The sequence below is a fragment of the Diabrotica virgifera genome, chromosome 1 (assembly GCF_917563875.1).
Source record: "Diabrotica virgifera virgifera chromosome 1, PGI_DIABVI_V3a".
In the NCBI taxonomy this organism is placed as follows: Eukaryota; Metazoa; Arthropoda; class Insecta; order Coleoptera; family Chrysomelidae; genus Diabrotica; species Diabrotica virgifera.
In genome coordinates this window covers 9,345,340-9,369,993 of record NC_065443.1, presented here as the reverse complement: position 1 = coordinate 9,369,993, position 24,654 = coordinate 9,345,340, and the positions used below count along the sequence as shown (strand labels likewise).

Here is a 24,654-nt window from a genome sequence, read left to right as displayed (position 1 = left end):
TGGCACAATCAATATTAGAAGTTGTGCAAAAATCCATATAGGTGTACAAAACCATGATACTACCAGCAGTCACATGTCACATAATGGAAACGAAACATGGACACTAATGAGAAAATATAAAAATAAATTGCTGGTGTGAGAGCTCAAAATTCTTCGAATAATATGACCCTTGCAGAGACAGCGTGACAAATTATGTGCCACCACAGACACAACAACAAGTAGAGTATCTCTTCGGAAAGGAAAATCTAGTGAATTTTCTTTTGAACTCAGTTTTTGTTACACTACTACTACTACCTGTGTCGCTTTATAACGTTACCCGCCGTCTTCCGTATTCCAATCACCATTTTGTCCGGTTGTTCCATAGGTCGTTTCTATGTCTCTTTCTCTCAGCTCTTTTTCTATTCCTTAGCTCAAACTCTTTCTCGGTTAACTTGTTTTTTTCTTTCCTTTTGATTGCCAATTCAGATTTTCTTTGGTAGGGAAGAGTTGGACAAACGGGATAGTCGGATAAAACGGGATACCTGGCCTAGAGACCCAACTAGTGCTGCTATCAATCGGACAACGACGAAAACTTGTTCTCAGTCGTCATTTAAACATTCTCAGTTCGTTTTACCTCGATGCCACTATTTTATGAACAGTTGTTGTGTTTAGAATTGTTTGACTCTATTTTTTTGTTATTTTGTACTTTTAAGTGCGTTGTTTTCTACATTATATTGCCTACATATCTAAACGTATAATTCCGGTGACTATTACATTTAATTAAGCACTCATTAACGAATATTTTCTTGTGTAGTCTATCTAATTTTACTTTCACGTTTAGGCAGGAGCCATTTTTGTTTTGAAAAATGTCTGAGTTGGACAAAACGGGACACTTATAAGTTGGATAAAATGGGATACAGTTTTTTATGTCCCTTTTATCCACCTAATTATTTGTTGGCCTATAATTTTTTTTAATAGCGATAAAGCGTGTTCTCATACTGCAGAATAGAACAACTTATTTTTATGTGACTTTTGTTCTGATATACGTACTTAAGTAGTCCTAAATAAAAGGTCGTATTTCCCATTTTGCAATAAAACATAAAAAGGCCTATTTTTAAGTTTCTGACTACTAATCAAAAGTAAACTTTGCTTTGCAGCCTTATATCTACTTAAATATATTTTTTAGATAATATTATGCAAAAAATTAAATATTGTGAACCTATCCCGTTTTATCCAACCGTGGTATGCTAAACCGGGATGTGCAGGACTGAAATAAATATTTTTTTTACAATTTTCCAGTTACATATTAAAAATAGCTAAAAATATATTTTTTGTGTGCTTCAATAAATGTTATACCTATAAAAAATAATAATATGATAATTTCTTTAACATTTTTTCCGTAATAAAAATAAACAAGAATGGTATCCCGTTTTGTCCAACTCTCCCCTATACGTTGCTAATCCATTCTTTGTATATGTCCGAACCAGTAAGTTGTTGGTTGATAAGTGTTCCGTGATTAATCATCATCATCTTTGGCTTTTACAACTCTTCGTGGGTATTTGCTTCGTTTACTATTGTCTTTCATTGGTTCCGAGCCTGTGCTACTATGTCTCGTGGTCTCTTCTCTATCTTCTCCAGGTCTTCTCTGACTGCATCTTTCCACCTTTTTCTAGGCCGTCCTGCCGGTCTTCTACGGTCTGGTCATTCCCAAAACACATTGCTAATCAGTCATTGTTCGTTGGCAATCATTTCTCTTCTAGATCTTCCTGCTGCTCTTCTCCAACAATCCATTTCCGTTGCTCTCAGCGTTGCCAGTGTTCTTTCTTTCAGTGGCCGTTCTTGTTACAACCTTAATATAAAATTTCATGCTTTTGAAAACGTTTTTATATTCTTGGCTGGGTCGGTGTCACGGTCTCCGCAAATTTTGTAATCCATTTTAAAAATAGTTCTAGGCTACCTAGGTACATACCTGAAATTTTCAGAATATCTTAGAACTAGCTAACAATGCAATATTTAACTGCTATTATACAGGATGATTGATTAGTAGGGTAAAGCTCCGTAGATCCGTTATAATAATGGATAGCGATAAAAGTTAATAAAAAAAATTGTAGCCAACTTTGAGATTCACATTACAAAATTAGTTAGAATGTTACAGGGTGTTCGATAACATAGTGGCAGATCAAACTTATGTTTTTGAAGTTATACTTCTTTACGCGCCATATGAGGGTGAATTTTTATATGTTAAAACCTACGATCCCGGCGCATGTGCATTATAACTTTGTTCTGATTGGATGTTCAAATGACATGTCAAAAATGATCCAATATGGCAGCTGTAGCGCAGCTGTGGTTTGGACGGTTGACGGTTTGGTTATGTATGGTTGTTGCGTTTTAAAATTTGTGGGAAGAGAAACAACAAAGGTTAGTTAATAGTTATACTGCCTTTTTAAATAGTTTTCATATTATATTTTTGAAGTTATACTTCAAAATGTTTAAATTGTTATTATGATATTGTTATTATGAATTGTTATTATTGATATGTATGTATCAGTCCAGAAAAGGTGTGGAAAGAATATATTAGTGTTTTTAAATATATTTTTCTATAAACGTGTTAAAAATGCAATTTTTAGGACTCCATAGGAGCGTTAAAAATGCTACTTTAAGGTACTAGTGCTTTAAAAATTTTAACACTGCAGTTAAAAGTGAATTGTCAAATTGTGAAACGTCAAAATATTTATATTTCATTTATTAACATTAATATTAATAGTACAACTTGCGCAATTTGAAAAAGGTGGTTTAAAAGGTTTTTTATTATAATTTTAGTTGAAAGACTGATAAGTTTGTACACACTTGAATGAATAAGGGAAAATGAAAATGTAGTATGTCAAAGTGTGTAAATAATTTTATTTCCTTAGCTGAGCGCTTTCGACATAAACGTCATCATCGGAGCTAATGGTCAAATACTAAAAAAGTACCGCTACATAGAGGTGTAAAAAAGTGCATCTTAGGAATGTACATTTGATTTATAAATTTGTGAATGCTAACTTAGTCCTCCGTACAACAGCAAACAGCAAAAAAAAACAGAAAACAGTCAGCTGTTGTTACTAGGCCAAGGATGGACGGGTGATATCGACACCCGGACCATGAAAAAAGTTTATATATGTTTTTGTGCAACGTGTATGTGGCCGTTTCTTTCTGTTTTTTTTTGCTGTTTGCTGTTGTACGGAGGACTAAGTTAGCATTCACAAATTTATAAATCAAATGTACATTCCTAAGATGCACTTTTTTACACCTCTATGTAGCGGTACTTTTTTAGTATTTGACCATTAGCTCCGATGATGACGTTTATGTCGAAAGCGCTCAGCTAAGGAAATAAAATTATTTACACACTTTGACATACTACATTTTCATTTTCCCTTATTATAATTTTGTCTTTGGATTTGTCTTCCTTGGGCGTAAAATAATAAAACATCTATTTTTATATTTCACTTGTCACCGTGATGTATAATTATGTATATCTGAAAGGTAAATTGCATGCGGCTTGATGGCCTTGTTGGTAGAGCATTGGAGCAGAGATCAAAAAATCGCGAGATTGCGGGTTCAAATCCCGGACGATTCATATTTTTTTTTCTTTTTTTTTTTTAATATTTGGCACTGTTAAGTTTTGGTTCATTTTTGGTAATTATTGTTAATTTTTTGTATTGTAACTGTTAAGTAGGTATATTTATTTCGTTGAAATTATATTATAATAGAAGTATAACTTCTTACGTGCGTACAAAGTACACACACATTCTTTTTTTTAATGGAACACCCTGTATTTTATTTTATATTCGAAATCTTCTTAACTTCTCCATTACAAAAATATTTTGGTAAGTTATACAGGGTATTTACAAAGTTATAACAAATTTTATATGAAAATCGTAACAAGTTCAACTCCCTGTATAAACAAAAATAAGCACAACGGCAATGGTTTATTGACGCCATAATTTTTTATTTATATTGAATACAGGGTGAGTCAAAACGCAAGTACATTATTTTCTCAGTAATTTTAAATGAAACACCCTGTATTTTATATCACTATCGAAAAGTACTATTACCGTACTTTAATTTTTATATAACATTCCCTATGTCTAAATTTATTGATATATTTTCATTTTTCAGAGCAAATTATTAATTATGGGTCTAAATTTTTCCAAATTTTAGGTAAGCCATGACTGAATTGTCTAAAACTGACAATTTACGATTACTGATTATCAATCTGTAATCGAAGTTGGCTACAATTTTTGTTAGTAATTTTTATTGCTATTTATTACTATAACGGATCTACGGAGCTTTACTGATTATCAATCTGTAATCGAAGTTGGCTACATTTTTGTTAGTAATTTTTATTGCTATCTATTACTATAACGGATCTACGGAGCTTTACCCCACTAATCAATCACCCTGTATGGATAAATGAAGTGAATAATACAAGGATATTTTAAAGTACGTTAATAAATCGATAACTACAAATTAATGGTGGGTCAGCGTTATTACACTGAAGATCGAGAGTTCCCTAGTTCGAATATGGCTGTTGCGTTTTTTTTAATTTTTTTAATAAATAATTAAAAGCTGATATACTTAAAATCCATATTTTATAGGTTAATTATTATATACAGACTGGGCCAAATAAAAGGAGCCACCCCGATATTTGGCAGTATTTATTGGATTTTAAGAAAATAAAAAAACAGGTCAATTTTTGATCTAAGGGGGACACATTTTTACGATACAAACATCTGTCATTTGTCAACTCCCTCCCTTCCACTTCCCCCACCCCTTATTTTTAAATAGGGAATAGGGGTCGTGTGCTAGCTCATTTGAAAGGTTATTCCATTCTCTATTCAGTAATATCAACATCGACTTAAAAATGTATACAGGGTGTCCAAGAAAAATTATTTTGAATTAAATTAATTGACACAAAAAGAAGACTGTATGTAATTTATTTAACTCAGAACACATTCTACTGCTGACAGAAAACAGAAAAAATGTTTTTTGATAAATAGACACTGCTGTTTGCTTAATTTTAATGTTCAAGCTTCCACCCATCTGCCTCTTGGTAGGTGAATATTGAATTTAAGCAACAAACAGTGTTTATTTATCAAATAAACATTGTTCTCTGTTTTTTATCATCAGTAGAATGTATTCTGAGTTAAATAAATTACATACATTCTTCTTTTTGTGTCATTTAATTTAATTTAAAATAATTTTTCTTGGACACCCTGTATAAATTTTTATGTCAATGTTGATATTACTGAATAGAGAATTGAATAACCTTTCAAATGAGCTAGCACACGACCCCTATTCCCTATTTAAAAATAAGGGGTGGGGGAAGTGGAAGGGAGGGAGTTGACAAGTGACAGATGTTTGTACCGTAAAAATGAAAAATCCCTTAGATCAAAAACTTACCTGTTTTTTTATTTTCTTAAAATCTAATAAATACTGCCAAATATCGGGATGGCTCCTTTTATTTGGCCCACTCTGTATAAATATTATATATACCATTTTAAACAACTGTGGTATTATAAAAAGTACTTTTTTATACTAGTGTAATTTATGGAATTATAATTTTAAAACAGTTGATACACCTACTAAAAATTCGTATTTTATTCTTAAGAAACATGTTGTGTCCTGTAGTGTAGATAACCAAACTGTGTTACTATAAAAAGTACTTTTTTATTATAGTGTAATTTTTGGAATTTTAAGCATTTTATATCGTCAAATTATTTTATATACTCTCCTATAAATAATAAAAACGTTTTATTATAAAAAAGTTCTTTTTTATGAAAGTGTAATTATTCAAAGTATTTCAAGAATAAATATAGTAACATACAATAGATCCAAAAGATGGCATAACCCAGACATCCAAAGTGAAAGTTATCTTCCAACGCCAAATTGTTCTATATTGTATATGGTCCACATAATGTTCAGAAAAAAGGTCACACCATTTTGAGCGTCGGCTTTTGGGGGAGAGGGGGGAGAAATCGGCAAATTCGTAGTTTTTTACGTTTTTCGTCAATATTTCTAAAACTATGCGGTTTACCATGAACAACCTTCTATACAAAAATGTTCTACATTAAATTTGAAATAAAAAAGGTTCTATGCATAATCCTTCTAAAATGAACGGTTCCAAAGTTACGGAAGTAGTATAGTATAATAGGTCCAAAAAAAGGCCTAACCCAAACATCCAAAGTAAAAGTTTTCCTCCAACACCAAATTGTTCTATATGGTCCACATATTGTTCAGTAAAAAGTTACACCATTTTGAGCGTCCGGTTTATTGGGCCTTTTTTATTTAAAATTTAATGTAGAACATTTTTGTATAGAAGGTTGTTCATGCTAAACCGCATAGTTTTAGAAATATTGACGAAAAACGTAAAAAACTACGAATTTACCGATTTCTTCCCCCCCCCCCCCCCAAACCGGACGCTCAAAATGATGTGATGACTTTTTTCTGGACATTATGTGGACCATATAGAACAATTTGGTGTTGGAGGATAACTTTCACTTTGGATGTCTGGGTTTGGGTCTAGTTCTAGTTATACCATACTAATATTGATAATTATCTTTTTTACTAATTTATGCTAAGGGCAATACCCACTTTTACCCTAGCCAATGATAAGAAAAACTCAATAACAAAAATGAATGTTGTGGAATGCTGACTTACCTGTGAGTTAAATCTTTGGCCGCATCCATCGACAATGCAACGGAAAGGTTTCGTTCCAGCATGCGCCAACACATGCCTTTCTAACCAGGATCTTGAGCAAGAAGTCCTACCATGAACTTTACAGCCTAGCCATAAGCACACATAGTGTTCTTGAGTTGCTTGAGATATCACATGTTTTACCTGTGGAATAGCGCAATGTTAAATAGCGATCAGATCAAAAAGAAATTAGCAACAACCTTATTTTTCTTTGAGGAAAATGAAGCTGTTACCGTAACTTACCAAAGGCATCAAAAGTAATACTGAGACGTGTGTTGATATATTATAATGTGAATTGAAATTTTAACTTGAACATATTCAAAAATATATGAAATTGTTAAATGTCTTATTTTGAGACGTTTAATGATTGTATAAATCCATAAAATTATTTATAAACTTATAATTATATATTATGTATAAGGTAGTAAAAAAAGAAATACATACTTGGAAATATAGTGACTTAGAAATTAAACGTTAATTAAAAGAGATTAAGAAATTAAAAGAGAAAACAATAAAAAATAAAGTGTAGAAAAGATAACATATAATATAACAACAAAACTGCATAGAAACCAAAAATTCTTGGATAAAGTATCTGATATCCACCATTAGCCTATTACCACGACATGCAATTTTTAAAATATACAGAAAACGATCTAGAAAAAGCTGACATTATTAAAGATACTTTGGTTAGACGGGACACTGAAATAAAGATAAAAAAGGCAACTTATCAAGGTACTGAACTAATGCCAGACATAACGCGTAATGGAAGCACACGAGCAATGGATAAAATGAAAGACAATAAATCACCGGGAGATGATGGACTAGTTATCCAATCCCACAAGAACGGAGGCGAGTCTCAAAATATAAGAACGTTTTAATTGTGCTTACGGGAATAGTGGATTTCGATCAAACTTTGGCACCACCTGCAAACGATAAAACAACTCCATACAACAATTGAAAATTCCATAGAATATGGTATTAGTGTTATAGATTTCCAGATGATAAACATAATGAGCAGAACAATTAATGCGGCCGAATAAACCTACGCTGAGTTGAAACAGAGTGTAGAAGCTGTAGAGCTAGCAATAAATACTAATAAAACAAAACTACTCATACAAACCAGATCAAATGTACCGGCGCAACAACAACTATTTTTATAGACGATATAGAACAAGTGAATAGATTCACGTACTTAGGAATTGACCTGGTCGCAAACAATGAAGAAGAACCGGAAATAAATAGAAAGCATATTAAATTCGCGAGACGTATACCGGAAAACAAAACTCCGGGTCTATAAGACAATAATCGAGACCATGTGGGTGTGAAACATAAGTTGTGACGGGTCCCGGTGAATTCGTAACTATTTTAATCCCCCATCCTAATTACAAGCCAATTGGTAACTCTGGCCCTCAGGTAATTTTTCGGTAACCAATCAACTACCGGTGAATTCGTAACTAAATAAAGGTATATTCTTATAGACTTGAAATAAACATATGGAAAATATCTTTGCTTTTAAATTAACAGATGGATTTAAATAATTTATCATTGCTAAACATCTAAATATTGAATTTACAATTACTTGATAAAAACCAAACTCGCATAGAGTTATACTCGATGGAAATAATATTTATAACACGTGTTAATGAAACACTAAAATATTGTTTCAATTATGTTATTAAGATATTTCAATTTTTGCTATTTTTTATAGGTACATAATATAATACAAATATAATGTTTTTAAGCAAACCAAGAAACATTCGGTTTAGATTTAAGATTTAAGGTATTAGATTTAATCAATGGTTTCGAATTCACCTGAAGAAAGTTTCGAGTTGGCAGGTCAGGTAATAGAAAAGTTACGAATTGGCCGGTGTACATTTTGATTTGAAAATTTTTGTCATTTAAAGTTACGAGTTGGCGCGTGTCCGATGTGACACAGAAATATTACGTAGGATAGTGGGCCCAATAAGTGAAAATAACTGGCGAATTAGGTATAATAAAGAAATATACGAACAATATATAGCGAACCAACTCTAGCACAATACATTAAACTGCAGAGATTACGGTGGACAGGGCAAGTAGTCCGCATGCATGAGAATAGAACCCCCAGAAAATTATGCAAGGAAAAAGACCTGTTGTAAGACCAAAAAGAGATGAGAAGACGAAGTGGATGAGGATACCAAAACCTGATAAAAACGCGTTCATGGAAAAGAACAGTAGTACATCGAAATGATTGGAGAAGCTTGCTGAAGGAGGTCAAGGTCCGGTTTATGCTGTAGTGCCATTGGATGGATGATACTTCTGATAATTCCCAAAATATAGCAAATTTGTTTAGTAAATTTTTTAATTCAACCTATGTTACTAGTAATACAGATTATCTAGCTGTAAACTCTGATAATAGTCTTTGTGTTGAAATTTGTGATATTACTGTATTACATGTATTTGAATTTATATCTAAGATTTATCTAAAAGCAAGTTCTGGACCTGATAATAAATATATCCCCTCTGTTCATATTTAATTGTAGATTTATTCTGAGTTTTATTTTACCAAAAATATTTAGTTTGTCATTGCGCTCTGGTGTCTTTCCAGAGATATGGAGGAGAAGTTATAGTACCCCAGTCCATAAAGGTGGTAATAGAGAAAATATTGAAAACTAACGAGCTATATCTAAAATTTCAGTTTTTGCTAAATCTTTTGAAGGGATTGTAGCTGCAAAACTTGGTCCATTATTGAAACCTACTTTACTGCCCGACCAACATGGTTTTATTCCAGGACGTTCTACTACTACCAATCTTTTGGTTTTAAAAGAATTTTTGTTGGATGCTCTTGAAGGGTATGACCAGGTTGATGTCATTTATACTGACTTTTCGAAGGCATTCGATAGAGTTAATCATACTGTCCTAATCTCTAAACTTTATAATGCTGGTTTACATGGAAGATTATTAGGCGGATGGAGAGCTATCTCACAGATAGAACTCAAGTTGTAAAAATTAACTAATTTTTGTCATCTACTATCAATGTAACCTCTGGTGTTCCACAGGGTGGACATTTATCTCCTCTGCTTTTTAATTGTTTTGTAAATGATATAAAAAATTGTTTTTATCATAGTAATATTCTTCTCTATGCTGATGACCTAAAAATGTATAGAGTCATAAAGAATTCCAATGACTAGTTTATTACAGAATGATTTAAGTAGATTATTGGATTGGTGTAACTTAAATGCTTTGAATTTGAACATAAATAAATGTAAGGTAATGCGATTTTTTAGAAACAAACATCCGATTTCATTTGAATACCATATTGGACCGAATATTTTGGAGGTAATCACAACATTTAAGGATCTTGGGGTAATTTTTGACCCTACAGTAAGCTTCAGGGACCACTTTTCTTACGTTTCTATAGATCCATGAAACTTTTAGGCTTCATGAAACGTAGTCTCTCTAAATTTGATATTTATTGTCTCAAAAATATCTACTGTTCCCTTATTAGATCGGTTTTGGAATATGGTAGCAATATTTGGTCTCCGCATTATAACTGCTACAAAGATCTATTAGAAAGAGTACAGAGAAAGTTCTTAAGATTTATTGCTTTTAAATTGAGAATACCTGTAAATGAAATTGAATACATTGTTTTACAATCTTTACTTAAATTGCCTACTCTTGAAGAAAGGCGAATATTGCTAGATGTAGCATTTATATATAAATTAATACGAGGAGGCATTGATGCTAGTGCTCTTTTGGAAAAGGTTTACTTCCTTACTCCCTGTAGAGACACCAGATCCCAAGACTTATTATATTTAGAATTTCATAATCGAACTTATAATGTAAATAAACCCTTACAGATAATGTGTAGAAATGCAAACAAATTTAATAGTAATGATTTTTTTTCATTTATCACTAAGTACTATTAAGAATGAGATCGAAAATACCTTTTTATGTAATCACATTGTGCTTTAATAGTTTAGTTAAATTTAAGCTGATTTGTAAGAATTTAAGTTGATTTGTAAAAATGACAAGTCCGTAAATAAACATTACATTACATTACATTACATTACATGGATGGGTTTATAGATTTCCACAAAGCGTTTCACATACTGTTTGTCAAATATTTCTCTATATAGGTATATATTAACTAAAAAACTTGCTAGATAAAGGGATTACCTCAAAGTCAGAACAAAAATCTGAGGTAATATTAGAAGATCAGACATTAGGAACTGTCATTTTTAGGAAAATTAAAAAGAAAAGAAAGAAGGCTAGATAAGTCAATCAGTTATGTACCCAAAATACAATTGTTAGCTGTAGAATGCAGAACATGAATCTTATTTTCTAGTGTAACTTATTTATAATTATGTGTAAATTATGATTCCTACGTGTTTATTTTTTAGAAAATTCATACTGTTTGATTGTAACGTTATAAGCATCACATATTTTAACATCGTTATTTTATTTCAATTTCTGTTAATTTCATTTTATTAATTTTCTGTTTTTTGAAGTTATACTTCTTTACGGGCGTAATGACGGTGAAATTTTATATGGGAAAACCTAGCGACCGGGCGCATGCGCATTATAACTTTGTTCTGATTGGATGTTCAAATGACATGACAAAAATTATTCAATATGGCAGCTGTGGCACAGCTGTGGGACTGTGTTTGGTTATAATGTATGCTTGTTGCGTTTTAAAATTTGTAGGAAGAGAAACAACAAACAAAAAGTTAGTTAATGGTTATACTGCCTTTTTAAATAGTTTTCATATTATATTTTTGGACTTATTTACATAGAAGAGATGATTGTTGCATGCCAATGTGAAAGCTCATCAAACTGTGCCTAGTATGAGTGCCGCAGATCTCGCTTATTCAAAGCTAAAGAATCTTTCACTGGTAAGTGTTTTATAAATAGTTGATCAAATTTTGTTATGATATTTGAACATAGCCACTTTGCACGACGCAAGTGATTGCGAAATGTATTAGTCGTTATACGGGCTCCGATACCTACCTTGAACCTACCAAAATACATAAGTAGTATGTAATACTTTTTTTTACATAATTTGATTACCATCAAAATTTATATCAATATTCACCTAATATATTGTCTTCTTACCCTATGTTTTGTTGTATTTTTTCAATTCTAAATCATTTCAATTCAAAATCAAAATAATTTGATTTACATAAGTTAAAAATGTCAAAAGGTTAATCTGTTTAGTTAGACGATCTTCGCACATAATGACAAGCTGCCTCTGTGGTGCAGTTTTAATGCGGGTGAATCCCAATACAACGCAAATACCAGCCGCGTGGTAAGTTGGTTCGAATCCCAATAGAAACTTTTATTTTTTTATTTTTTTTTATACATTTTATGATTGTAAGTATATTTATTATATAATTTTATTTTCAGAAAATACGTATTTAGTTAAAAAATTTTCCGACAATTAATGTTCAGAAATCATTTGTGGCATTTTTAATGTGTTTGTGTGTGTTTTATTTTTTTATTATTTTAATTTTTGGCACTGTTTTAATAAAAATGTTTGAGAAGTATTAAGTATAAATTAATTTAATATTTAAATAAAATATAAATAAAAAGTATATTAATTTCGTTTATAATCATATAATCATATAATAGAAGTATAACTTCTTACGTGCGTACAAAGTACACACACATTCTTTTTTTTTACTATTTTTCTTCTAAGAATAGTTGGCACTGAATTCTTTAATCAGCTAAATATTCTGTTTAATCTTTCACTTATTTTGATTCTTTTCCCAATAATTAACTTAATCAGCATTCGTAGGCATATATAAAATGTCTATGGTGTCTATGTCCCTCTCACAATTTGACACAACAATTTGTCAGTTGACAACTCTTGACTTCTGCCTGTCAATGTTACTTCAATATATTTTTTTTATTTTTGAATGTTTTTATTCTTCTATCTTCTATCTATTTAATTAAGCACATGTTTTTTTTTCAAAATTCATTTATAATATATTTAAATCTTGGGGTGAGTGCAACCATTTGATACTTATATGTAGTTGATAATTTTTGAAGTTATACTTCTTTAGGCGCGATTGAGATTGAGGGTGAATTTATATTAATCTGCGCGCATGCGCACACCGACAGTATGGTATTAGTCGTTATACGGGCTCTGATTGGGTGTTGAAATGATCTGTCAATAATAAATAATTGTTCAATATGAAGGTAAACAAATGTATAATATATTAGTTTTATTGTTGTGAGGACAGAAACAAAAAAGTTTATAATTGTAGTGACTTTTAAATAGTTTTTAAAGCAACAGGTACGTAATAATTGTAAATGTATCATACGTACCTACCTATTTGAACCTACCAAAATACATATTATGTAATACTTTTATTTACATAATTTGATTACCATCAAAATTTCTATCAATATTCACCTAATATATTGTTTTCTTACTCTATGTTTTGTTGTATTTTTTCAATTCTAAATCATTTCAATTCCAAATCAAAATAATTTGATTTAATTCAAAAATGTCAAAAGTTTAATCCGTTTAGTTACTCGATCTTCGCACATAATGACACATTGTCTCCGTGGCGAAGCGTTTAAGGCGAATGAACCCCAATACAACGCCAATACCAACCGCGCTGATAAGCTGGTTCGAATCCCAATAGAAACTTTTATTATTTTATTTTTTTTATACATTTTATGATTGTAAGTATATTTATTATATAATTTTATTTTCAGAAAATACGTACCTATTTAGTTAAAAAATTTTCCGACAATTAATGTTCAGAAATCTTTTGTGGCATTTTTAATGTGTTTGTGTGTGTTTTATTCTTTTATTGTTTTAATTTTTGGCACTGTTTTAATAAAAATGTTTGAGAAGTAGTAAGTATAAATTGCGTACAAAGTACACACACATGCTTTTTTATATCTTTTTTGATATGTTATGACTTTTGATTCTCGTTTTTATATATTTATATTTATAACCTTAGTTCTCCAAACTACGTTTGTTTTCAACCTTTTTAATCGTAGGTACCTATATGTATGTAAAATATTTTGTTAATTTAACTAATTTATTTCACAATAATTTATTTATTTAACCCTTTGCCAATTGTTATTTAGTATTTTCTTAGAATTGTAATCTTGGAAAACATGGCAAGGAAATCTTAAAACGTATGCAGACGCTAACACAAAGTTTTCTTCTTTTAGTATTTTGTCCTTATAATTTTTCCTTGTCCAGCTTTTGGTGAGACATACCCGATCGACATGGGTGGAACTTCCTAAATCTCGTTATACCATACAAGGAATCGTCGACAATGAATTAAAACTTAAGCTTCCTTGTAAAACTCCCATGACTACCTGAAGAATATGGCAAGCATCTAGATTTAGCTACATGAAAGCCATTATCTGAAGCCAATAAGTACCTTCAACAAACGATCCGCCAGTGTATACAACAACAATGCCATAAGTATCATTCATTTCATTTTATTTTATTTTTTAATCTCAAATAAATATGATTAGTTAATTTCATATCATGTTTTATTTTCCCATCCAAACTCATTGCGTCTAAGATAAGACGAACGGCCATCTGAGTGACTGAACTAGATGAAGCCTTAAAGAATTCAGTGGCTCTCTAGACCAGGGCGCATCTGTAAAAATATTAGTACATTTGGACGTTGAGAGGTGACTCAAATTTTTTTTGCAGAAATTGCTTGAAAATATCTCAAATAATAATATTTGAGTTATCCTCCCACTCAAAAAGGCCCGGAACATTGTTTAAATAATCAAAATGTCAAAAAATGAAGAAAAAATTCGATTTTTTTCTTTGTTTTTTGAGAGAAAAGTTTTACCGACATAAAAGTTGTGCAATTAAATTTCCTACAATATAAGATTGGTTAAAAATTTTAAAAATTGTCACCCTTGTTGCAAGATAGCAATAATTTCGAAAAAACTTAAAAAACAAGTATTCGCATTTTACATTTTTCAACCATTTATTGGTTGACTTAAGACCTTCATATTTTATCCAGAAAAACTTTATGATATAATAAAAAAATATTGTGAATTCCATTAAGATCGGGTCAACAGATTTTGCAATCCAGCTTTCGCAAAAAAAATTCATTTTTTCAAAATGTTACAGGACTGAAAATAAAGCAGTCCAGTCCGCAAGTTGAATTTTTTTACATATAGAACAATACTGTACCTTTGAATGGCAATTTTCAAAATTAAAATCGGTTAACCACCACGGCGTCAAGAATTTTTTTAAATAAACATTAATTTTTGGTGCTACGCGCAGGACAGCGGATAGATTGCTCTGATTGGGCATTCCAATGACCTTTGATAATGATTGATACATTTTAATTATAAGTACATGTCCATATAAATAAATAAATTGGTTTATTGCAAACATTGGCGGATCCAGGGGGGTGTCATGGGGGTCATGACCCCCCCATAATTGTAAACCCTCGTATCCTAAGGTTGGTAAGACTAAGTCACCTTGCATCAGAGATAGGTAATTAAATCACCCTCAAGACCCATGACCCCCCCCCCCCCAAACAAAATTTCTGGATCCGCCACTGATTGCAAAATAAAAACACGTATACTGTCCTTTGAAATAACACTTTTTTAGCAATTTTTTAGCTTTTTTTTCTTTGTTCATATATTTTAACTTAGAGAATAAAAGTTTAATTATTTTTAAACATATGCAATTGTTTAAACAATATTTCACAAACAACAATCAAATTAGTTTAATTTTTGTAGAATTAAAATATTAAAATACAACAAAATATAGAGTAAGAAAATAATATATTATAAAGATTGGAAGAAATTTTGGTGGAAATCAACTTGTGCGAATCGAACACCGTGTCCTGCGCGTAGCAATAAAAATTAATGTTTATTTAAAAAAATCCTGACGCCGTGGTAGTTAATCGATTTTAATTCTGCAAATTGCAAGAAAGGTACGGTACTCTTCTATATGCAAAAAAAAATCAACTTGCTATCTGCTTTATTTTCAGTCCTGCAACATTAAAAAAAATGAATTCTTTTAGTTAAACATGGATTGCAAAATTTATTTTGCAAAATCTGTTCAACCGATCTTAATGAACTTTACAGTATTGTTTTAATTTATCATATATAGTTTTTCTGTGTAAAATATGAAGGTCCTAAGTGTAGCATAAATGGTTGAAAAACGTAAAATGCAAATACTTGCTTTTGATGGTTTTTTTGCAATTATTGCTATTTTGCAACAAGAGTGACAATTTTTAAAATTTTTAACCAGTCCTATATTATAGAAAATTTAATTACGCAACTTTTATGTCAGTGCAACTTTTCTCGAAAATGAATACTTTTAAAGTTATAATCAAAAGACGAAGAAAAAATTCGAATTTTTCCTTCATTTTATGACATTTTGATTATTTAAACAATGTTCCGGACCTTTTTGAGCAGGAGGATAACTCAATTATTATTATTTGAGTTAATTTCAAGCAATCTCTGCAAAAAAAATTGAGTCACCTCTCAACGTCCATCTCAAAACAGATGCGCCCTGGACTACTCATGGTTTGTTTGAGTTTGATTGTTACACAAACCCCCCGACTTTCTGTAGTAGTTATATTGTTATACATTGGCGCCCAACGTGGACCCAAAACAAAACAGAAAGGTTACAGATGAATAAAATTAATAGAAACGAAATAATTGAATAAAAAACCAATACAGAAGTAAAAACTTCGAGATGTATTCTGGTATAAAATCGTTTATTTAAAAACTATAAAATGTCATCGATTGCAGAACGTTTTCGTTCTAAACAGAACATCTTCAGTGCATCCTGCCGAGTATTTTGAAACTAGCACACCGTAAATAGTGTTAACATCATCATATATGGTTTACATAATGTAATATGTTAAAATGTTGTGACTACAAGTCGATGTTAATGGATAAAGTGGAACACATGCTAAAAGGGTGCCATGGTTCCCTGCTCGAAGATACTAGGTACTTGCCAATTCAATGGGCACAGACCAACTGAGGTTGGTCTGTGCCCATTGAATTGGCAAGTACCTAGTATCTTCGAGCAGGGAACCATGGCACCCTTTTAGCATGTGTTCCACTTTATCCATTAACATCGACTTGTAGTCACAACATTTTAACATATTACATTATGTAAACCATATATGATGATGTTAACACTATTTACGGTGTGCTAGTTTCAAAATACTCGGCAGGATGCACTGAAGATGTTCTGTTTAGAACGAAAACGTTCTGCAATCGATGACATTTTATAGTTTTTAAATAAACGATTTTATACCAGAATACATCTCGAAGTTTTTACTTCTGTATTGGTTTTTTAAACTATGGTATACAGCCAACTATTGGGATTTTCCCATTGATTTTTTTTTTAATTGAATAAAAATGACAAACACGTGACTTTTATAACGTTACATGATAGCTCCTAAACAACTATTAAGAATGTCGAACTGATATCACATTTTTAACATTTGCCAATCACAAACTGTATCAAAACTCTTCAATGCCACTATCTGATATATTATGATTGTTGGTTTTTTGTAAGAAAATTCATACTGTTTGGTAACTCCTATAAACAACTATTAAGAATGTCGAACTAATATCACATTTTTAACATTTGCCAATCACAAACTGTATCAAAACTCTTCAATGCCACTATATGATATATGATTGTTGGTTTTTTGTAAGAAAATTCATACTGTTTGGTAACTCCTATAAACAACTATTAAGAATGTCGAAATAATATCACATTTTTAACATTTGCCCAATCACAAACTGTATCAAAACTCTTCAATGCCACTATCTGATGATTGTTAGTTGGTTTATAAGAAAATTCATACTGTTTGGTAACTCCTAACAATTATTAAGAATGTCGAATTGATATCAAAGTCATTTTTAACATTTGCCAAAACACAAACTGTATCAAAACTCTTCAATGATGTATGATTGTTGGTATCTAAACATGCTGTTTGTTTTTTATAACTATTGCAATAATAAAACCTTTGTGAAAAATCAATTGTCCTGAACTGACGTTGAGCTAGATGGTCCTCAACTTGGCTTTGTACAAGTAACTTGGATCTCAGTTGTGTTCTGATCAACTGTGAACGGTGATCTTGTCCTGAAGTTTGATACTACGGACATAAACTTTGTGAAGATGGTGAAACTGAAAAACCATACTAACCTGTAGGTGTTCGAGTAAGGCCCCACTGGTGTCGAAGCAAGAACTGCATTCCGCCCATCTACATTGACCATCTGTGGAGTGCTGATGAGACTTCCCTTCTTCCTTCTCAATCTGCTTACAAGGAAACCGGATGGTCTTCGGCTTCGATAAAATCGGCGATTTCTGCTCCTCTACTACTACTGTTTCACTAATAAACACTTCTAAGCACTCTTTAGTTGATATGGAGATACCACTATCCGAGTCTGTAGTAGGCGTAGGAGAGGTTTCCTTCGAATCGTCTCGGAAAATCTCTTCTCGCGTACACTTTTCTGTCCTATGTGGCTCCTCAGTCCGTGAATTGTTAACACGCACGTTTTCTAGGGGTGTGTTCGTCACATTAAGCTCATTGTGCTGTTGGGGGACCAACGGTACGATAGGGGATACGGCATTATCTGCTATCTTCGGCTTCGCTGATAGCACCGTGGGAATGCCGGTCTCCACGCTAAGATTCGGCACATTCGACGAAGGCATCACGTTCGCAATGTTCGGGCTTGTGTTCAGAGACGGTACCGGACTTACAGGATTTACCGGAGGACTTACGGACGTGTTTAACCTAGAAGGCATCGGGTTCACCTTAACTATAGGCACTACCGTAGCGTTTAATTTGACACAATTGAAGTTGTTGATTGTAGTAAGTTTTTGCACTGGTTGTATCACGTTCAAACATGGTGTTCGATTTATTATAGGTAGAGGTAATTTATCGTTAGCGATAGTTGCGTATTGCGGAACGAATATCGGAGCCTCGGGTGGCTTGGGTCCCTTGGTGTGAAGATACGTATAGTTAGGAGGAAAACTTAATGCTGTTAAAGTTACCGTTGGAGTGAACTTAGCCAGACTGTTCAATTGATCGCTGATGGTAAGTTTGTCTGTCATGTTGCTCGGAGCTGGGAGTATTTTTCTAGGAACTGTCACTGGTGCTACTTTTTTCACCTTTAATTGCACTGGTTTCTTGATGGGTTTCTTTATCTCCTTGCGATTCGGTGTCTTCAAACTGTTGAACTGCGTTTGCTGATCGACCAAGGTTTTTGTAACTTGCGTAACGTTTTTCTTAACCATGTTGTTCAGAATCTCTTTTTTAATACCGTTAGATTTGACTTGAGACTTAAAATATTCCGTGATTTTTCCTTGTTGCATTCTAGGCGAATCGCCCTTCTTAACTAACTTATCATTTGGACTAGGTATAGAAGGGACGATTTTAACGAAATTCGGTTTAGTGATGAAGGGCGTAGCGCTACCTGTCGGTTTCTTCTTAGGTTGTTCCTCGGCGGTGGCAGATTTAAGGGTTTTAGGAAAGGCAGCTGTTGTTAGAGTTTTGTCTAAAAGTGACCGTTTACAAGGGGGTCCCTCGTCAGCGGTCCAAGGCCAAGGTGGATGATGGGCAGTTTGTGTCGGTGGCATTTTAGCTGGTTGTGAGCCAGACCCAGAGTCCTCTGAATGACTCGAAGTTGTGCTGAACGGTGATCCGGGATCGGTGATGTCGCTTGATGCCGTACTGCTTCCGCTGCAGTCGGTGCAGCTCAGGACTGCCACACCACTAGAACAAAAACAGATTATTAGATTATGCACAAATTTACACAATAAAGTGTGGAATATCCCACATGGTTTTATACATATAAGCTTGGAAACAACATCGAAATATGTAATAATCACTTCATAGGGTGCAGGTGACATGGATAGATTTAAATTTATTTGTTTTAATTCGCCAGGTTTTTAGTTAAGACGAGCTAATCTTTGTGAGATGCCATAACAACGGTATCATCTGTTTATGTTGCAATGGTTATATTTTTGCTGGTGGGAAGATCAACTGTGTACCTAAACCTAAATGGTATAGAACAGTGTTTCCCAAACTTATCTAAAGCGCGACCCCTTTTTGTTAAAATAATTGTTCACGACCCCCTACTCATCACCCAAACCAAAATAGCGACAAAAATAGCGTGCCGAATTTACAACTGATGGTTTCTCAAATTTTATTTTACTTTACTGTTTAAATTCAAACTAAATACATTTAAAAAATTCAACAATTATTTTAATAACTGCGATCTGTCCCACTACTAGTAGTACTTCTGCCAGACTAGCATTCACAATAAAAATAAATAATAAAAAGTCGACTGCACATTGTACACCGCGCCATCTTTGTGTCTACATCGCAATACTTTTCCATGATATTCGCGAAGGCTCTACTCCTTACGTCGCTACTAGATGGCACTCTGGAACGTTCTCGTAGCCTCGTTTTGGCTTTATATAAGCGGCGATGTGCAATGAGACCTCAGTTCGAAACAGCACGTTGTGGCGAATGCAGCGGTATTAAGTAATGAGTAAATATTTTGCGACTTACGTATTCCCGTTTACGTATTTACGTCTACGATAAATTACAAATTATGGATAAGTTTTTAAAAAGAAGTGCAGAACCATCTACGTCTGAAAGTGGCAGTAATAAAAAGAAAAACAGACTTTACAGTGATGAATATCTTAAATATGGTTTTACCATTATTTCCAATAAACCACAATGTGTTATTTGTGGAGAAGTATTATCAAACGAAAGCATGAAGCCATCAAAGTTACTTCGACATTTAAATAGCAAACATCCAGATAAAAAAGACAAACCCGTAGAATTCTTTGAAAGAAAGCTGAACGTCCTTCACAAACAGCAAGATACTTTTCAATTGGCAACCACTACTAACGAAAAAGCATTATTGGCAAGTTATAAAGTTGCTTATCGCGTTGCGAAAACTAGTAATCCGCACATAATTGCTGAAAATCTGATTTTGCCAGCAGCTGTTGAAATGGTACATATAATGATTGGTGAAAAAGAGTCTGCAAAGTTAAAAACAATACCTCTGTCAAATAATACTATCCAAAGAAGAATTAGTGATATGGCAGAAGATATTCAAGCGCAAGTTGTGGAAAATCTTAATAAATGCACGTACTTCTCTCTTCAAATGGACGAATCCACGGATATATCTAACTGTGCCCAATTTATTACGTTTGTAAGATATGATACAAATAATGGCATTCAAGAAGATATTTTATTTTGTTCCCCATTGGAGACCAATACCACTGGAAAATGTTTATTCGACAGTTTTGTGAAACGCACAAGTAAATATGTTATTGACTGGGGAAAATGTATTGCTATATGCACAGATGGCGCTAAAGCTATGACAGGACATCAATCTGGTCTTGTCGTCAGATTACAAGAAATAATGCCTAATGCCACATGGAGACATTGTTTTTTACATCGAGAAGCTCTGGCGTCAAAAGCTTTACCTCCTGAAATGGACTGTGTTATGAAATCCATCATTAAAGTTGTAAATTCCATTAAAGGAAAAGCTTTACAGACCCGTATTTTTCGAAAAATCTGCGAAGACATGGGTGCTATATTTCAAAATCTTCTTTATCACACCGAAGTAAGGTGGCTTTCAAGGGGCAACGTCTTAAAAAGAGTATTTGACTTAAGAGCAGAGTTTTTAATGTATTTGAAAGATGAGAAGTCCCCATATGAAAATCAATTTTCCGATCCTATTTGGCTTTTGAAACTAGGTTTCCTTGCTGATATATTCGAACAATTAAATATTTTGAACAGTAATTTGCAAGGTCGCGACATTAATATAATTACAGCCACATATAAAATTAAGGGGTTTATAAGAAAAATCGATTTATGGTCAACTTCACTTGGCAAAAAGCAGCTCGATTCATTCCAGTGCGTTCAGGAAATTATAGAAAATGTATGTTACAGTGCTACAAATTTTGAACAAGTTTATGCAGGCATGCAAGTTACTTTGCTTAATTTAAAACAACAGCTCTGTGATTATTTCCCCGAAGAAATTCAAAACAGTTACGACAGTTGCAGATGGATACTGAATCCGTTTTTAGCCGATTCCTTTCAACATGCTGAAATACCAATAAACATGAAAGAACAACTTATTGAAATATCAAGTGATGGAATGTTGAAGCTCCAATTTTTTTCCCAGAACCCGGACGAATTTTGGATCAAAAAGATGCAGGAATACCCTCAGTTGGCGAATGAAGCTGTAAAATGTTTGGTTCCATTTGTAACATCATATTTATGTGAGTTAAGTTTCTCGTCTATGACTGCCATTAAAACAAAAGTGAGAAATCGTCTCGTACTTGAAAACGATATAATTGTGTGTGTCTCAAATACACAGCCTAGATTTGAAAGACTAGTTTCAAAAAAACAGGCGCATGGGGCTCATTAACATTGTAATATTCGACTTTATTTTTTTCTTTTACTCTTAAGGACTTTTAATATTTACCTTTATGTTTCGTTTGATAATTAATTGTTAATTTTTATTTATGGCTTTATTAAAATAAAAATACATTATTTAACAAGTAGTGTTTTTGTCTTATTTTGAAAATTTCCGGCGACCCCCCTAGTACCTCATTGCGACCCCCCAGGGGGTCGCGACCCACACTTTGGGAAACACTGGTATAGAAGATCGCATCAAGTACACTTGGACGGCGTTATGCAGAAAGCTACCAACCCTCAATAGTGACAAACTGAGATAATCAAGTTTAAAGTTTTTATTGATTAAAAAAATCTGTAGGATATGTTGCTACTACTTTTTAACTTTTTTGTGACTGTGGATAAATATTTTGGTATTTTCTACATGTTTAAATATTTTAATTGTAAATTAAAAAGAGAAATGGCAAATTTTTGTGGATTGGTAGGTTTCTGCATTTTGCAAAGTGGGAAATTAATACCAACAATATTAAATAAAGACAACAGTAAAGTTAGAAAAATTATTTTTATTTACAGGAAGTAAAGGATATGAATATTTAACGTATTAATTTAATAAATTTTAATATTAATCTACTTCATCCACTTCAGAATCTAGATCTTCAACATTGACATTGTAACCCTCAACATCTTCAGTTACATTGGCATCCTGCAAATTTTGATAAAAAATCAATGCATCAGCAGGAATAAGGTGCATCATTTTCTTTAAATTTTGTAATTTCGCCTCAGCGATAGGCTTCCCGTTAGGCCACAGTGGTATTAAATCGCTAAAGATTTCTTCGTTAGCAGTTCTAGGTCGAGAAGATTTTTTGATAGAAATTTTTTGATACGGTTGTGAAAAATCGTGTTGTTGTATCATTAGCCGAAATGGGCCAGACTTTTCTATTTTGATTGACCTAATCTTCAACCAATTAATTTTTTCTTTATCTTCGGTCACTTTGCGATTAGCAATTTTTTTCTCAATGTTTATTACACCTAAGAAATCTTCGACGTGCATTTGGGTTACTACCAATGGTATCTGCTTTCTACAAGAACGCATTACCTCGATATAGTCATTTGGGGTATATATTCTTTGCTGTCGTTTAAGAGCCGACTCAATATCACTGAAATCAGCGTCGTTGGGCAAAAAACTATGACCAGAACAGAGATATTTTACGGTAATGCTTTGATTTAAGCGTAAGTATTAACTTAATATTTCGATTTTGCCCACCGCAAGAATCACACCAAAGCATAAGATGTTTGACTTCTGGAGTTAATTTAGTTGTAACATGTTTTATAAGGCAAGAGCCTATTTCTTGGGCGCCCCTTCCAGCTGAACCTTCTACCCAAACGTAGCAGCATCCTCTATTTTCTTTAGCACTGTATATTCCTGCATTATACACCCACAACTGACGCTTATAAAATACGATGCCTGTAGGTATTCTGGGAAGTGGTAGGGTTTTTTCCAAGTCAAAACTTGAACACTCTTGATCTGTTTGTTCAGTCGCTATCTTGAAATCATCTCTTCTCATTTTCTGTGCCTCCTCTGCAACTTGCAAATGCTTCGTATGTTCCTCCTTGAACTCTTCTTTTTTTTCTTCATCCTTTTCATTATCTATTTTCATTTTAAAACTATCGCAAACATTGCAGGTGTCTTTTTTTAATGGCTTTAATTTCAAATTAAATTTCGTGTAGAATATGTTCTTGTATGACATTAAGCTTACGGGATTGGTTTTTTCCTGCTTGTACATGTCATACATTTGTTGTAAAGTGATACCAGGTGGTAAATATTTCGCCTCTGTTTGTTCCCGACGGTAGTGTGAAATGTATTTAGGTATTTTATTAATATGACTAACAACTGCTTGAATTCGTTCAATATAAAACATTTCTCTACACACTTTTGTTTTTTATTTTATAAATTCGAGATAATTTCCTTTTTTCAATATTTCTACCATAAGACCTTTTTTTTTCAATCTCGGATACACTAGCAGCAATAAAATTAGTTTGAGCATCATATGAATTTAGCGACCAAAACCTCTCAAATTCATATTTTTGACTTTCAACAGAAACATTTTCTGCGCATTTAGATGTACAGTTACAATGGAAATCCCCAATATTTGCAGAAAGCTACCAACCCACTTGGATGCAAGTGGCGCTTTGTTAAAATTCTACCAAGTGGGTTGGAAGGTTTCTGTAAATTAAAAGTATACTACCAAGTGGGTTGGTAGGTTTCTGCAAATTAGAATATCAGATAAATTTAATATGTGGCTTAGCATTTTTATAGTTTTATAGGTTATATATTAATCTAGAGGTGGTAGGTTTTTACAGAATGTAGAACTCGTATTTTGTTGTCCAAATATGCATCCAACCCAATATCTGATATATTGTGGGTTGGTAGCTTTCTGCATAACGCCGTCCACTTGGATATAGAGTTGTGGTTTTGTCTCGATACCTTACTTGAAAGCGTTTATTTTGAAGGTAAGATTTGAGGATAAGGAAAATATTGTTC

The 24,654-nt window shown here is 32.7% G+C and overlaps 1 protein-coding gene across 2 annotated transcripts in view; it reads right to left on the bottom strand.

The window, feature by feature from the left end:
• Nucleotides 1-24,654, bottom strand: part of LOC114328380 (zinc finger protein jing homolog) — a 548,292-nt gene that overhangs the window by 19,321 nt on the left and 504,317 nt on the right. For both annotated transcript variants that reach the window (XM_028277249.2, XM_028277319.2), the window contains exons 2-3: nucleotides 17,873-19,445; nucleotides 6,679-6,858 (exon numbers count right to left, since the gene is read on the bottom strand). In XM_028277249.2, coding sequence (XP_028133050.1) covers nucleotides 6,679-6,858; nucleotides 17,873-19,445 — 1,753 coding nt within the window. The remainder of the gene's footprint in view (nucleotides 1-6,678; nucleotides 6,859-17,872; nucleotides 19,446-24,654) is intronic.